Here is a 17,558-nt window from a genome sequence, read left to right as displayed (position 1 = left end):
ATAAAAATAAAAGGTAATAACAATTTCTCTATCCATGTGAAAGCAGTGAAAAAGTCATAAAAGAAAAGATGCAAACAGATTTCTCTGGTCCAAATGACAGGGACAGTCAGATTTTACTGAGACACACAAACCTCTGACTGGACTACAAAATCAAAAGCACAGAGCAAGCTCCAGGTTAAGTCTGACGCCCGTGGTATTTCCATGTTCCCTTGGGTAAGCTCTCCTGGTTCATGAGCCCCATCTGCAGACCTGTTTTGGAAGACTTTTGTGTCTCCTCTGTCTTCAAAGTGTTTCTGTTTGTAAGATACTTTTCTACATGGCCTCATTTTCATTGTTAATTATTTTATTTTTGCCCAGTAGTGAAGGAGGGCCTAATTCTTCTGGGCACTGGGCCCATTCTTTCAAATCCCTATGCAAAGCTCCACATGCAATTTGCAGAGATGGGTCTTTTTTAAACAATCAAAAAATTCTAGCAGAAAGCATATTAATTATAGGATTTCTATATAAAGTTGGCTGTGAACATGAGAACTCAGTAACACAGTAATTGTTTGAATCACCATTTCTTTAAAAGGATGTAATGCTGAGATTGTGAAGGTTCAGATTTGGCCAATCATCTAACTTGATAAACTGTTTTTTGATTGGATGGCAAAGGAATTGTTTCATAAAACATGTATGTGCATATATTTGTGTGTGTATATATTTACATACATATTTCCTAACACAGAGCAAGTTAACAGATTTTTTCTTCTACATTTTAAATTCAACTAAACCATTCACTATATTTGATTAATCATATGCCCTAATAAATAAGGAAAAATTATCAGAAATTTGGGGAAAATATTAAGAACTGCTAAGACATAGCTTTTATTTTCCTCCTGGCATTGATAGCACTACATCCATACTAAAATCAGAAAATCCCAATCAGGAAATAAGCAGATTATACACTGCATTAAGCATGGAAAATATGACAAAGAGTTAAGATCTAGGAAATTAAAAAACAAACACAAAAGGAAAAGAAGACAATAAAGGGTACTTAATCATCTTACTAAAATGTTTCACTCATTAGGAGAGTAGGTTGATTTCATGATTTGCATTGCAAATAGTACACCAACACAAGCATTTCAAATAGAACAGTTTTAAATTGAATAAATCCTGCCCTATAAACAGAATTCATCTTCTCATAAGGTACAGAGATGTGTTCCATAATATTTATCAAAGCTAGAAAAACCACTTATCAATACACACAATTAAAATGAAATCCGACGTAGGGAAAAGGAGCACTGAAGAGATGCTGTGCACTGTTGCCTGATTAACAGTCATGATGCATAGTCAAAAGCCCCAGGGAATCCTTCTTTCTTATACTTATTAACAATTAACACTTATCAGGCTCAAAACTTGAAAAAATTAAATTTGATTTCATGTAATATCATCACATGCCCCACAAAACTTCAGCAGAGATCATGCCATGGAGAAGTGATCCACAGGACCCACAGCTGCTGGTGATTTCCAAGGTCTCTTAGTCCCTGTAAGTCCTCTTGTTCTTGGCATACAACCTCAAGGCCTCCACAGCACCACAGAATATTTATAAAGTATAATCCCCAAATGATTACACTCATTCTTTTAATGCTAACATTTAAAATTCAAAATTCAATTAACTTACTTTTCCAGATACAGAGTAACCAATGGGGAACTTATGATGGTGGATGGTTTCGTTAACCCTAGAGTCATGATGGCTTCGTGTAACTGTTTTACTGTTTCAGTTTCACCTCTCAAAGCTGCTCCATTCAGGATGTGAAAAAAGGACAAGACTGTTGCGTCTTTGATAAGAACATCCTTCTCTTTCATTTCCTTTAGAATGTTAATAGCATCTACAATGAAAGAACACAAAAGACCCTTAGGTAATTTCATGTAGGGAAAACAAACTGCTATTAAAACAGCATTTCAAGCCCAGCAGGAATGTAAATTCTAGTGTATAATGCCGATTTCAAGTTAATTACTACTTGCATTTCTAAACGAGACTACAATTATAAATCCACAATAGCATGGTTTTATCATTTCCCTGCAACTTTGACTACAAATTACAGATAGGGACTGTGTGCCCACTCTGCACCACATAACCCTGTACGGTCTGCCCTATAGCTGTAAGATCCTCCTAAATGGATGCTTTTATCGTTCAGAGCTAACATCTGCTAAATCACACCATTGTTTCTTCAGCAGATGGCTTGTCAGGAAGCCAGATAATAAAGATGTGTTTACACTGTATATACAGCCAGACTAATGGTCTGATACCGATAGGGCCTGTTTGCTATGTCGATACTAATTAGCCAAGCAGAGCCAATGAAAGCTTTCCAAAAGACTGCATGTTAATACATTAGATTCATTAAGCTTCATTAGGAAGGCAGAAACAAACATTTTAGGATATGGAATAAGTGCATTTTTATAATGTTGTTCTTAATTATTGCACAGGCAAAATGTTTTGACCGCTTTACAAAATGTGATTTTAAAAAAGTAGGCTAATCCTTATAAAGAGTTTTCTGTGTTAGAAAGACTTCCTAGAGGGAAAAAAATCAATTTTTAAATAAAATATTCTATCCATACAATTTTCACTATAAAAAAAAGTTTTTAAATCTTCTCTGGAAATAAAAGGAAGAGGGAAAGACAAAAAAGGAAGTTTCAAAATAAATCCCAATGAGAAAGTTAAGAAACAAATAGTAAGAATATACATCAAATGTAATTAATTATATTAGGCTTAGCATTATCTAACAATGAGAAAACTAGACCATGGATGTCAACTATATAATCATCTAGGCTTTCCCTGAAAACTTCTAAATAAAAACTTGTTTAAGTATATTTTGTTAATGTTGTCAAAAGGTAAGGCAATGACTACTGCAAAATTCACATTCTTTAATCAAAGTTATATTTAGAGGCTTTATGTTCAGCCTTCAGATGTTCTTAGGCAAAAACAAAGCCATTAGTGCAGGCACATAAGCAAATCGTGCCATAAGTCATGATCTTCAAACTCAATCCAAACAGCAATGCTAATAAAAACTAGCTGCAGAAATGCAAAAAGCACTGAGCTGTGCAAATGTAAATGACAAGCTTGCCAATCCATTAAAACTAATGGCCTACACTGTCCATGCAGCTCTGGTTGGATTCACATGCAAATTTGTATGCAAAGTGTTCAAGCACTTTGCAGGACATGATATACCATTAATATCAATTCACATATTATTCCAGTGGCAAGATACTTGCATCACATCTTTCCTTTATATGCCTGGGCTTACCTTGGAGTTTGCCATGTTTTCCCAACACTCTTACAAGGCCTATATACTTGCTGGTGTCAAGGACAGCAGATGAATCTAAACGGTCACTAAAAATTAAAGCCACATTTGTATTATGCTGAAAGTCAATTCAACTACAAAAAATAACTGTAATATCCACTTTATCACTTTCCAAAACTCATCGGATGGTCTGAATTGTTATTAAATATTTGCCTCTACATTTCAGTTAGGATTTATTTTTGGCATATAACCAAATAACAAGTTCAAATATAATAACATGTGAATTTGTTATTTCAAGTGACAAAAGAAATAAAACTAACATTACATTTAAATTGCATCACTCCATCTTCAAATGATAGGAATGGAGGAATTCTTTTGCTTTGTGGCACTTCAGGTGATTCTAACTTTGTAATGAACACTGAAATACCCAAAGACACATACTTTTATCTGATAAATCTAAAAGGTGGGAAACCAAAGATACCTGAAAAATTGGACAGAAAATTGTTTACACTACAGTATAGAGAGGGGGCTGTTTAACAAATCTTATAAAATAGCTACCATCACCACAGTTGTGATATGCAGTTGTAAAAGTGGAGAAAAAACCTGGCTTTAAAGGAATAGAATGTCTTAAACAAAGACTCTTTGCTGAAAACAAGCCATAATTAATCAGAGTCTCATATTATGCAAAAATACTGATAAAAAAGCACATTATTTCAAAAATTACATTATGAAAGTAAGTACTGTTCAATCCACACAGCCCACTGAGGACTGCGTCTCGGCACGAACGCCAACGACATGTTTCAGTGCCAGGGTACTCACAATTCCTGTTTCAGGTTCAGTGCATCATCTGCATTATCGTGTCGACAGCACAGATTTATCAGAGCTGCATAGCCACCGACAACCATGTCTGATTCATATTTTGCTTTCAATTCAAGAGCTTTCTGCATGTTCTAAATAAAGGATAGAAGTAAAAAAAATAAATATAAAAGAAAATGTAAAATTTGTTAGTTTTATGTTCCAACTGTAGAAAAAGTTGAGTACTTTTAAAGTAAATGGATTCATGTTATTTACTTCACCTCGCTACTTGATGTTTTCATTCACCTTTTCAAAAGCAGGTAAGATATACATGTAGGGTTTTAAAATTTGTTATCTGTGATGCAAACAGGCCATTATGCCAAATTTGATGTTTTGGCTTTAGTAGTGCATTATAAAAAAGACTTCCAGATTAAATATGTACCAAGTCACCTCCTACTCACAGTACCATTTCCCTACACAGAACATGTATCATTGCACAGTTCCTCACAGTCTAGTTTACTGTCCTGGTAATGTAAAGAAATAGTCTGGAATTTAACAGTACCATGTTATAGCCTTAAACTCAGTTGTATTTGTTCCCTAAAATCACAGGCATACGACCAAATTATATTGAACTACAAACTGAAAAAGTCTAGTGATACGCCACAAATTGCAGACACACACTAAAATAAACACAAAGTACAGCTGTATGCCTGCTGAAAAAAAGGCAAGAGACCCTTTATCTCAGAAAGAGCTTTTTTCCAGGAGGAAAATGGAATTTCAATCCCTGCATTAACAACCTACTAATATTTGACTTGCAAATGACTACTGCATGTATCAGTTGCTTGACAATCTGGATATAAGAGACCGGAGCCATGGCTTGAAAGGACATTTGGCATGTATGATAAACCTATCACGGCTGTTTCTATCATTCACTTTGCAGATTATTGTAAACAAACTATGGCAACCCGAAAACATGCCATTCAAGGTGTAGTTGAAATTAGTTAACCTTTCATTTAATTGCATTCCTCACAGGCATGATGTATAATAATCAATTGTAAAAATCATAAATATTGTATTTGGCTTTGCTTACTTTTATCTATAAAGAATTTTTTTACTGTAATAGCATATTTGAAATATTAAAACAAATGTTACCTCTTCTGAACAAAGCATTAATATGAGTTGCTTTAGGACATCTCCTATAGGTTGATTTTCAGCTTTTAGTTTTTCAAGTGTAAGCTCCAAATCAGATGACGAAAGCTGCATAGTCCACAGAAATGGAAAGAAAGAGGAAAGAAATTTAATGCAAAAAGAAAATGTATCACTTGCCATTCTTCCCTTTAAACTAACCTTTCCTAATTGTCACAAATGCTACTACCAAGGACATTAATCTGGGAATCTGGGAATGGACTGTAGGGGATTATGAAACTCCTGAGATTATATGCGATTTTCTTAGACATGTTGATTTTTCTGAGTTGAAGAATACCCTTTACCAACTTCTTAGAGGTATACTGATGGCAAAGTGTTAGGAACCACTGACTTTATACAGTCAGTCTAGAATTTTCATTAAATGTCATTAACTATAGTATGTAGAATCTACTCAAGATCTTACTTACTTTTCGAGAGTCTGTCTTCTCTCTTTCAACCAACACATTAACATCCTAAAATTGGGATTTAAATTATTAGAATTAGAAAACACATGGAAAAATATATTAGCAAATGTCAAAAGCAAATTTTGAACCTCTCCCCTCATTTTACTGCTATTTTTCCATCTTTCCAAAATTTTCCAGAAATTCTGTTCATACTTTATTAACCACTAAAACAAATGTTTTAAATGTATTCTCTGATACATGAACAGTATTTACCAACAATCAATAAAAAAGTCTTGTTAAAATCACTGCCATTTAAATAAACTTTTTTTGGACTAAGCATCATATTTAAATAAAATTTTAACATGATTTTAAATATTAATTAAGCATTATTTTAAAAAGTTGATTGCTAGTTCTCACACACCTTAATTAATTCAGGAACATGGTAGCTATCCAGTAGATTACGAATGCCTCTGTAGATATTTTCAGGAATTTTTACATTCTGTGGTAAGGAAAGGGAGGGGAAAAAAAAAAAAAAACCTCAGTTTTAGACAAGCAAACTGAAATTTGTCTAACAGAAATTATCTCAGACATAATTTAAGTCTCCAACTCGTGTATGTCATTGAGAAGTGGTCTGGTTGTACTTAAAAGCAGCAATTTCAAATCTAATAGATACATGTCAGGCAGGACAGGCATTATATAGCAAAAAATGAAATGGTACCATCTCCTTCAGCTGATGGAAGTATTGTCTCAAACGCTCCTCCTTGGCCTGTACCTCTGAGTCACTCATGCTGTCAATCAAGTTATAAAGAAAATAGCCAACAGCTTCTGTGGAAAAAAACAAGAGAAAGCATTCCACTAAAATTACTGAGACTGTCATGTTATCAAGATTAATTTATAAGAAATCATTTTGGTGTGAGATGTCACCCTGATGAGAGGCTCTGAAATGGCAACAATGATCACTGAGGCATAGAGATTATGTGGTTTGGGAGCACATATCTAACTGGTGAGTGAAGGGAATATTAATTATTTTCAGACCGAGTGACAGCTTTTCAGTACTGAATCTTACTTCAATTTATTTTTCAGACCACTCTGTGACAGAAGTGGTCCTGCCCAAAGGCCTCACCCCTTTCCTGTCCAAATCACAGTGCTGAGAATAAATACATGCCTGTGCACATTTCTACACTAACTTTTTATGGGCAATATTTAGGGAAACATATAAAATTAGAAAGGATGGTTAAATGTTGTACGTAGAAAGCTAAATAATTTTAATAAGCAGATACAGTAATGCTGTGGAGAGCTGCCTATTAGCCAATGTAAAACCAAGATTAACAAAGATGTTTTATAACAGCAGTAATTTTTCTATGCATTCAAGCATAAAATGTATAGGGCCATGTGTTAATATCTAGTATAGAAAATCTGAACTTTCAAGAAAGGTACCTTATAGAAAACCATACATTCAAGTCCTCATTAAATAAAAAAATGAAAATGATTAAATGTCAAACAATGTAATAGTTTATATTTAAGTGGAAAAAATCTACAAGACCTCTTTACTACTTTTACTTCATATGTTTAAAATTAACACTTGCAAAACATTAAAATCACATAAACAGTAAGGATGACTGATTTTTAAGGCTATGTTCATAGGTGCTATAAGAAGCATTTCCTCAATTTCTAAAAAGAAAAAGCCTTCCAAAACTGTCTTTTAAGAAAATAATTATGATAAAAACCAAACACCTCACAGATCTCAAAATGTTGTGGTTATCAACATAAAGACTGATAACCAAATGTTTTCAAATTTCACTTTCAAAAAGAGACTGTTTACTGCTGTAATCTTTCCAGCCCATCATTACACAGAAGAATGGATTTGTGGATAAGTTACAATCATCGAAATTGAAACGCTACCCGCCGGTCCCGGAGGCTCCTGGCAATAACGTCCGTCCTTGTACAACAGTTCCGTTATCTGGAAAGACAGAAAATTTGTGCATTGCAGCAAGAGAGGCAAATAAGAACAAACACAATCTGAAATTGAATTCTTGAAATAATAAAGCTTCTCCCCAATAAGGTATTATTCTATATCACAGTAATTTAACACCACCCCCACCTGCCAAGGAGATTGTTTTGTTTTTAATAGGTTTGTCTTTTAAAAACAAAACCAAAACAAACCCATGTTGAAGGAAAACTGCAATGTTTTATAAAATGTCACTAAGAAAAACTCTAAACTGATTTGCTTATATATTGTTTTAAATGAATCGTTATAAATAGGAAAGAGCTTGTAAGAATTATCGATGAATATTATTTTTCATGTTGTTTTTGGTCTTGTGGAAACTGGACCAGTTGCCTCCTTTTAAATGAAGTATTACAGAAATAATACAGTAAAATATCCTGGACTACTTATTTATTTTTTAGTTTTTCAACAACCTTTTCCCAGTCGTTTTAATGACATTAAAACAAAAGAGGCCAAAAGTTCTGTGTTTGTTCTCATGCGTTTGTATCAACTGAATGTAGAGACACTGAAAGACAAACATAACACTTACTCAACATTAATTCTGCTGGCCAAGTTTTAATTTAAAAAATCCAACTATGTATTTTATAATAAAAACGATTACAAACTCTGTAGCACTGACTTTTAACTTTTGAACACAATATTCGACTATATATCCTTGGGCTGAAGAAAATAAGAACAAAAACATCTAGTTGTTTTCCAAAGCGTTAGAATCATAAACTACATTATGTGTACTCTACTACTAAATTTACTTGTTCTTAAAATAGCACTGGCACATATTATAAGTGTTAATAACTCAAACTGCAGTTACTACTACTGCTATTTATTTGCTAATATAAGATCTGACAAAATTAACCATATCCCACTTCCCTCCACCATGAAAATCATGCTGTGGTTAAAATTCAAAGGATAGTTGAGGTAGAAACTCTTCAGAAACAAAGTAAAACAATCATCACCTACAAACTGTTTTTTAACCAACACAGACAGGTACAGAAGATAGACAATAAATTCTATCAGAAGTTGTAGCCGTACATTAAGTCAGTCACATTTCATACCAAATTTAAACAGACATATTTAATGAATAAACCAGTAAAAAAATCTTTCTAGTTGAAAAATTATTTCCAAATATAACTATCTCCACCATATATTATAATTGACTACACAGTCTAAATAGCAGAATACTTAAACTTGGATAACATTTAGATTTTAAAAAATATTTAAATTGGAAATTCCAGTCAATGATGCACATTCTGATTTCATTTAGTTACAAATATGTCCAATGATTCAACATAAGGATAACTGTATTTCCTGTATAAAAGCAGTCAACTTCTTAAAAAAGACAGCAGTTTCAAACTGGTCAGTATGTCATTCATATATGGATACACATATATAAATATATCAGAATGTATATATTTTAAAAATTAACTATTACACCTAATGGTCAAATATCAAGACAATAAGGTTGACAGTTGTCCTTTGGAAAAGTTAAAAACCTATGAAGAATTTAGGACTAAGAAGTCAAGGATTGCTTCAATAATAAATTTCATGCTTTAGAAAAGCAGTTTTAAAATTATCAACTTCAAGATTCTAAACTTACTAGCTTAAAATAATATATCATAAATGTGTACACATACTATAACATTTGTTCTTAATAACTTATACATCCATCACCTTGGAATTTGCATTAGTACTTACCTTGCTCCAAAGATTTATATTCATAGACCTGTAGAGGGCAGCAAAGGATTAATGATAAACTCAGTTTTCAAAACCATTTTAAGTTAAAGTCAACTAGCAATTATTATATGCAGTTCATACAGATTAAAGCTGCAAAACAAATAAGTAAATACATGTTACCAAAGCAAGATGAATTTTCAGGAGAAGGTTATTTAAAAAGGCTGGCTCCCACTGACTTCGAACTCTTAAAATAAAGGTTAGTTTGAGCAAAAATCATTAAGAACCATCCCTAAAACTTGGGGAGTTTGATGGAGCAAATTATTTCCATGGTCTCAAAGGTATCTGCCCACAGAATGCTTATTACTTGTAGTGGTAAAGACAGTAATCATAAAATGGAGAAACAGAGCAACATTCATCTGGTGATCAAAATTGACAACACTAACAAGATGCTGATGGATATTGTGTGTTTTTAGATTTAATTCCCCAAGAAAAACAGCACTCCTGGGATATTTCAGCCACAAGGAATCATCATGAGGAACATTCTATAAAATAACTGACTTATATACTCCAAAAATTTTAATGTCATATAAGACAAAGGCTGAAGAACTGTTCTAACTTAGAGAAAATTAAAAAGAAAAAGACAACTAATATTCATCCCTGAACTGGATTCTGTACAGGAGCAGGGAAATATGAGAAAAAAACAAAACACACACACAAAACTGATAAAACTGAAACATAAACTATATTAGACAAAAATAACCAATGTTAAATTTCCTGAATGTGCCAACTGTGCTGTGGCTGTGTAATAGAATAACCTTGTTCTGCAGAATTATATACTGACATGCTTATGGATAAAGGGTCATGTCATGATGTATGCAACCTAAGCCCAATCAGTTCTGAAAAAATAAATTTTATATATCTGTATGTATGTACGTACAGACATATGGAGGGAATGAATAGCACTAATGTGGCAAAATGCTAAAGTTAGCAAATGGAGTATGCAATGTTCAATATAATTCTTGTTAACTATGTAAACTTGAAATTATTTCCAAAGAAAACAAAAGGAACAGCTCACCCAAATTTTGCCTGTTCAAATGAAAATCCATTTACAAAACAGGATAACCAATTAACACTGGTCTCATACTACTTCTAAGCTTTGTAAACTTAATGTCTATATACTTTTTTATCTATGTAATTCAAATATATAATCTATTTAAGACTGTTTTAACAGTAATTTTACAATGTAAATATAATTTATATATTCATTAAAATTACATATTATATACAGTGTAAAAAATACCCAGAAAATATTTAAACTTGAGGTTGGGCAGTTTTGGGTGGACTGCGTTTTGGTACAGTGAGTGAGTAGGGCACTTAGTCGTACTTTAGAAACATGTTCAGAATGAACTGATACACACAACTTGAATGGATTTCGGGGGCATTATGCTAAATGAAAAAGGACAATCTTAAAACATACTTTATGAATCCATTTACATAACCACTGCAAAATAACAAACTACAGAAACGGGGAACAAATTAATGGTTGCCATGGGTTAGAGATGGTGGGGCAAAGGGAGAGGAATGACCACAGTGAGTGAGTGCCGGGGGTATTTGTGGTGATGGAATAGTTCTGGATCTTCACTGCAGTGATGGTGACACGAATCTGCCCGTGATAAAATGTGAGAACTGTCCACGAACACTGATTGCACTACTGTCAGATTCCTGGTTCTGACGATGTGCTGCAGTTACGTAAGGAATGCAGCTACGTAAGGAATATGTAAGGACAACTCCAGACTGCAGCAGGAAACCACCTCTCACTGAATCCAAGAGAGTTTTAATTTTCATCTCACCTGTCCACTGATCACAAAACAAGCCTCCTTTGACTACTTGACATTTTCATAGGCCAAATAAAACCAAGATTTTTTCCCACACAGTAAACATAAGGAGAGTGAGAACTCAAGATACGAAGATAAAATACTGTGCAGTTTAGAGTAAGATACAGTAAAAATCTGAAGTGATAAAAAATTAGGCATCATTTTTGGTTAGGTTAGAAAGAGCCTTAATTCCAAGGACTCTTAATCTGTAGCTGCCTATCACATCTAAGGAATGGTGGGGGTGGGGGAGTAGAAACAGCAGTTTTCGAGTACATGAGAGGCCAATGTCCAAAAGTGCACACTATTAAGTGGCAAGACTTGCAGTTTTTCACCTTTTCTGTATCACGTACTCCTTTGGGAATTTGATGAATTCTTCTTCTCGATTACTATTAATTTTGTCATGTGTGATAATACTATAGTGGTTATTTTTGTTTAAAATAAATTCTGAGATGTACATTAAAGTACATGGGTGGAATGACGAGAGGTCTATCATTTAAACAGTCCAGGAAAAAAGGGAGGGGCAGGAGTGGGTTGCAAAAGGAATACATGAAACAACTTTGCCAAAATCATAAGTGTTGAAGCTGGATTGATTGGGACTTGGGAGTTTCACTTTTGCAAATGCTTGAAAACTCTTAAGAGAATAAAAAAATAAACACATACCAGCTCTGGTCTAAATTTTGCATCTCTATTCCAACTCTCGACATTAGTAAGCTGGGCTTCCTTTTTAAGAAAAGCTACTTTAATCATCTCTTTGATAAAAATATTTACTCCATAGAGAATAAAAATATTGCTAAGATATTAAACTGTCCTCAAACCAGGCATGAAGTAACTAGGAAAGGCACAGAGATAAACTTCCAAAACTGTACGGTTATCTAAACAACCGGAGGTGACTGAAAGCACTACCTTGCAGGTGCAGCTTTATGACAAGTGGGACAAATTAAAAAAAAAAAAGCACACACAGAATCTTTTAAAACTAAGCTTTAAAATAGAAAAAGGTGGTTAACATCTCCTTACTGCATGTTCACTCCCTAATCAGCTGCAACCTGGCTTCCAGCCACAAACCTGCACCGAAAGCACTCTGGCTAAAGTGACCGCCCATCTACACTCAGAAGCTCACCTCGCACCCCTCGGTCCTCTCTGACCACATTTTGAGATGTGCTGCTGTTGATCATTATCTGCCAGCTTCCCAGTGATGCTACTCAATCTCTTTCAGCAATTCTCTTTCCCTAGCTGCTCCTTAAAGGTGGCCTTCTGTACTAGGTCCCAAGTGCACAGTTTTGTTATTTTTAAGGCAATACTGCACGCAGGTATTTAAAGTTCTTGTTTCACAGAAGAGGAAACAGACTTAGAAAGCCTAATTGTCTTCACCTTAAGGCCCACAGGCTCCTCAAAAGATTCCACAAATTGCTGATTATCTCTTCATGGTGTCCTGCTCCCTCATCTCTTACCTGCACCCCTTTCTCCACCCTTCAAATACCCACTCTCAGTTGTCTCAATTGTGCAAACTTCCAATGGCTCGAAGCCATGACTCAAGGCCCAAAGCTAGTAACTTAGAATTAAGATCACTCATGAAGAGAGCCTCATGCTACCATTTTGGCTTTATTTCTTGCCACTATTCCACGGTTTCCTGGGCTACCATTTACCAATCAACCTTCGGGTCCCCAGATGCACTGTTCTCTTCCAGACTTTGCCTGGAACGCCCTTCCTTCCCTGCAGACAAACCCTCACTCATCCTTCAATACTCAGCTCAGCACCGTCTCTGCACATCTTGAACTGAGAGATTCTCTTCTTCTTTCGACACTCATGATTATCAAGACTAGTATGCAGTTGATTTCTTACTCTCTGGTCTCCAACCACGAACAACGAGAGGGCAAGAAGTTTCCTCCTCATCCTTGAAATACATATCGCAGTCCCAGCCCACAGCACCAACTAAAAGAGTTAATATTTTCTGAGCACTCACAAATTCGTGAAGTACTTCTCTTCCCCCTGTAAAACTGTCACAAAGGAACATCACTGGTGGCCTAAAAAGAAAACCTTAATAGCTGGCATTTAATTTGGTGACGTCAATAGGACCAGCAACAGAAACTTGGTTTTTCCCAACATGTGAAGAGCTGCACCACTCCAGCAGTGCAGACTCCCCCTGCACTGGGTCAGAACCCCTCCTCAGACCACAGAACTCTTTCTCCGCACACCGAAAGCACTTCAATGGCTCCACGGAAATCCTGAAACGTTTCTCTTTTTGATGTGTTACACTCCCTGTCAAGTTGTGAACTAGCTTCAGTGACACAGTGTCTCTTAGAAGTGACTCAGTATTTCTGGTGGTGGAGTTTTCAGTAAAATATATAAAGGACACTATCTTATTTCTCATTTGAACTTTGTTCAGCTAGTATTACTGTTGGAAGGAAAGCAAGTCTTATTCATACTAAACATCTTCTTGCCCTGGATTTAACATAAGAATTTACTGACTTTATCAGTTAGAGCTAAAGGCCCTTTAAAATATACTCTCAAAACAGCCTTTTTAAAAACAAGGTAAAGAAAAAGTTCCCTAATAATCTTGAATAATCTCACCTTATCTAAGCAGTACTGATGTTAAACAGTTTTCTAGAGGTTACTTTGTCTACATATGTTAGACAATTTATAAAGTGGAATTAGGAAGACATTACACCTGCTTGGTAATCAGTGACCTGAGCTTATCGACTTACGGAAATACTAACTTGTCACTTAAATACTACTTTCCAAAGATATGAAAGAAACATTGTTGGTTTTTAAAATATATATATTTTATCGATTATGCTATTAGAGTTATCCCAGTTTTTCCCCTTTGCCACCCTCCAGCTGGTACCCCCATTCCCTCCAGCAGTCCTCCCCTTAGTTCATGTCCATGGGTCATGCATGTAAGTTCTTTGGGTGCTCCATTTCCTATACTGTTCTTAACACTCTCCTGTCTATTCTGTAGCTACCAATTTGTGCTTCTTAATCCCTGCACATTTTCCCCCATTCTCCCCTCTCCCCCTCCCAACTGGTAACTCTCCAAATGATTTTCATATCTATGGTTTTGTTTCTGTTCTGCTTATTTGCTTGGTTTGCTTTTTAGATTCAACTGTTGATAGCTATGAATTTATTGCCATTTTAATGTTCACAGTTTTAATCTTTTTCTTATACTTGGTAATGATGACCGGATGAACTCTTTTAGTTTTACCTTGTCTGGGATGCACTTCATCAGCCCTTCAATTCTAAATGACAGCTTTGCTGGATAGAGTGACCTAGGTTGAAGGTCCTTGCTCTTCATCACTGTGCATACTTCTTCCTAGTCTCCTCTAGCCTGCTAAGTTCCTTTTGAGAAATCAGCTGACAGTCTTACGGGAACTCCTTTGCTGTTTTTAAGATATCCTCATCTTTAACCTTTGTTATTTTAATTATGACGTGTCTTGGTGTGGTCCTCTTTGGGTTCAACTTGTTTGGGACTTTCTGTGCTTCCTGGACTTGTATGTTTATTTCCTTCACCAAATCAGGTAAGTTTTCTTTCATTATTTTTTTCAAGTAAGTTTTCAATTTCTTGCTCTTCCTCTTCTCCTTCTGGCACCCCTATGATTCAGATGTTGGTATGTTTGAAGATGTCCCAGAGGATCCTTAGCCCATCCTTGTCTTTTCAAATTCTTTTTTCTTCTTGCTGTTCTGACTGAATGCTTTTTTTCTTCCTTCTGTTCCCAATTGTTAATTTGATTCTCCGCTTCACCCCCTCCACTGTTGGTTCCCTGTAGATTTTTCTTAATTTCTCTTAAGGTAACCTTCATTCTACCTGGGCCTTTTTTATGCTGTTGAAGTACCCAAGAATTCTTGGACATCCTGATAACCACTATTTTGAACTATGCATCTGATAGGTTGCTTATCTTCATTTCATTTAGTTCTTTTTCTGAAGTTTTGTTCTGTTCTTTCACTTGGGTCATATTTCTTTGTCTCCTCGTTTTGGCAGCCTCCCTTGTTTCTGCATATTAGGTAGAGCTACTTTGACCCCCTCTCTTGGTAGTATGGCCCGCTGTCAAAAAGTGTACCTGTCAGTTGAATGGGGCAGAGCTGTGGGCAGGGCAACCTATGTCACCTGTTCTGTGGCTCTGTGTGGGGGAGGGTTCAGAGAGGGGACAATGCTACACTGCCTGGTCTCTGGAGTTTTGCCCAGGAGGAATTCTGGCATTTTCCCTGATGCCAGTCACTTCACTTTCTCCCCATATGCCACTGGGGCCCTTCCAGCTCAGCTGTTGCCCTGGTCCTGAATCCCAGAGGAAGTGAATCAGCATAAGTGCTAAGTCTGTTGCAGGGCCTGTAAGCGGAGTTTCCTGTGAATGCCGCAGTTTCTTCTGCTGCCCCACCCCCCACTGATTTTTACAGTCAGAAGTTATGGGGGCTTAACTTCCTGGTGCTGGAACCCTGGGCTGGGTGGTCTGGTCTAGAGCTGGGATCCCTCCCAATTTTTATCTACTGCACGGGGGTGTGGGACAACCCGTTCCACATCTCCGTGCCTCTCTGCACCACTCCACTTCCACGCAACTCCACCTCTCCTGCCCATCTAGATGAATGTAGCCTCCTTAAATCCTTGGTGGTTGGATTTCCATACAGCTCGACTTTCTGATGTATCTGGGTAGTATTTGTTTTATAGTCTAGTTATAATTTTTTTTTCTGTAGTTGTGACAGGAGGCAAGGCATATTTACGTAAGCCTCCATCTTGACCAGAAGAACATTTGGTTTTTCAAAAATATTTTAGGATAGCATAAAAATTAATCTTGGCTAAAATAGGTTATAGACTACATGCCAGGAACTACTGTCTCATACACTTTGGATCTACCACTAGGTGGCAGAATATACTAAATGTAACTAAGTATTCCAAAAATTGCATTCCAATATTGAAATTAATACCCAAGTTTCCCTTAGATTAGCTCCTGTGACTATAATATTTCATTTAATATTCTAAAACTCCTAACATTTCTGACAACTATGAATAATTATTTTGGTAAGGAGTAACTAAATCAACCTCCTACACAATAACCCTTACAGCAGTTGCAGAAAATTAATTTGGCTTGGGATGTCATTAAATACTCAGTTTTCTCCTATCCACTTGGACAATTCCAAAGGTACTAGAGTTATAACAGCACCCTGAGAAGCACACGATAGGTGACTGTTTCAATAGCTGTACTGAGTGTACTAACAAAAGAATGTTAAAATATGTATTACTTGATTCAACATCAGATGAAACAAAAGGCTACATTAACGCCAAGATAATGGATTATAATGACATGGATTATGTTTTGTATTTTTGGTAGTTTTGGGGGAGAGAGGAAAAGAAAGAAATCAGAACCAGTAACAAACGCTTTGAATTATGCACATATTTTTATGGATAATGGCAAATTACCACAGCCTGAAATTTTTCTAAGTCTACAATTTAAAAAATTCACCAGTATAATCTAGTTTTGGAACCTACAGACTTAAAATACTTTTTGGAACAGACTAGTTAAAACTGATTTTTACAGGGCAGAGTACCAGAGGAGAGAGCTTAACAAAGGGAGCTCGGGGAGCTTTGGAGAGTTGCCCTCGGTCTCTAACCAACCACTGGAAAGCACGCATGATTGAGAAAACACGCTGAAGCCGAGGAAACTACCTGAGATCTTTTCAGAGGGTCTGAAAAAGACAATTCCTAGAACTTCCACAGAGATACGAACAGTTCACGTTCCCAACAATTTCCAAATACCTGGGAGCTGGCAGGTAGAGAACTCACCCTCAATACCAGAGCCAAACTAATTTAATGCGAACAACCACACAGTAAAGGCTGTTCCAGTCCTGCCTAGTACCGCCTTAAAGCAAACACTAAAAAAAACGTTCCAAGTAAATTATCTCAAGACTGTCTCAGAACAAAGTTCAAAAATATTTAAAGAAATACCAAAAAAAAAAATTCAGATCCACCAGCATAAAATCCATACCTGGCATCCAAACAGAAATTACAAAGAAACAGAAACATATGACACATAATGAGGAAAAAAAATGAACTATAAACAAACCCAGAAACGATGCAGATGATGGAATTAGTAAACAAGGACATCAAAACATCTATTATTAATATCTTCAAATAGTTGAGAAGGAAGAAAAAAGCATGAGCATATCAAGGAGACATAGAAGATATTTCCAAAAATCCAAGTTGAATTTCTAGAAATGAAAAAAATATGCCTGAAATTAAAATACATTCCAAATGCAGCTCTGTCTCTGCCAAGCCTTCACATCAGACAAGTTAGTCTACTTTCTTCAAATAAAGACCAAGTTCCTTTACGCTATTTTTTTAAATATTTCACAATCTGAT

The 17,558-nt window shown here is 35.7% G+C and overlaps 1 protein-coding gene across 1 annotated transcript in view; it reads right to left on the bottom strand.

Annotated features, from left to right (window-relative positions):
- The window catches only part of LRPPRC (leucine rich pentatricopeptide repeat containing), a 102,661-nt gene that overhangs the window by 52,209 nt on the left and 32,894 nt on the right, over positions 1-17,558 (bottom strand). Inside the window, exons 15-23 of the mRNA XM_045827802.1 lie at positions 9,363-9,390; positions 7,568-7,625; positions 6,384-6,490; positions 6,087-6,164; positions 5,690-5,734; positions 5,229-5,333; positions 4,101-4,231; positions 3,285-3,370; positions 1,661-1,868 (exon numbers count right to left, since the gene is read on the bottom strand). Coding sequence (XP_045683758.1) covers positions 1,661-1,868; positions 3,285-3,370; positions 4,101-4,231; positions 5,229-5,333; positions 5,690-5,734; positions 6,087-6,164; positions 6,384-6,490; positions 7,568-7,625; positions 9,363-9,390 — 846 coding nt within the window. The remainder of the gene's footprint in view (positions 1-1,660; positions 1,869-3,284; positions 3,371-4,100; positions 4,232-5,228; positions 5,334-5,689; positions 5,735-6,086; positions 6,165-6,383; positions 6,491-7,567; positions 7,626-9,362; positions 9,391-17,558) is intronic.

This window comes from Phyllostomus hastatus, unplaced genomic scaffold (genome assembly GCF_019186645.2).
Source record: "Phyllostomus hastatus isolate PE091 unplaced genomic scaffold, TTU_PhHast_1.1 phas_scaffold_78, whole genome shotgun sequence".
Taxonomy (NCBI): domain Eukaryota; kingdom Metazoa; phylum Chordata; class Mammalia; order Chiroptera; family Phyllostomidae; genus Phyllostomus; species Phyllostomus hastatus.
The sequence above is the reverse complement of the archived record's forward strand: the minus strand, read 5'-3'. Positions and strand labels throughout refer to the sequence as shown.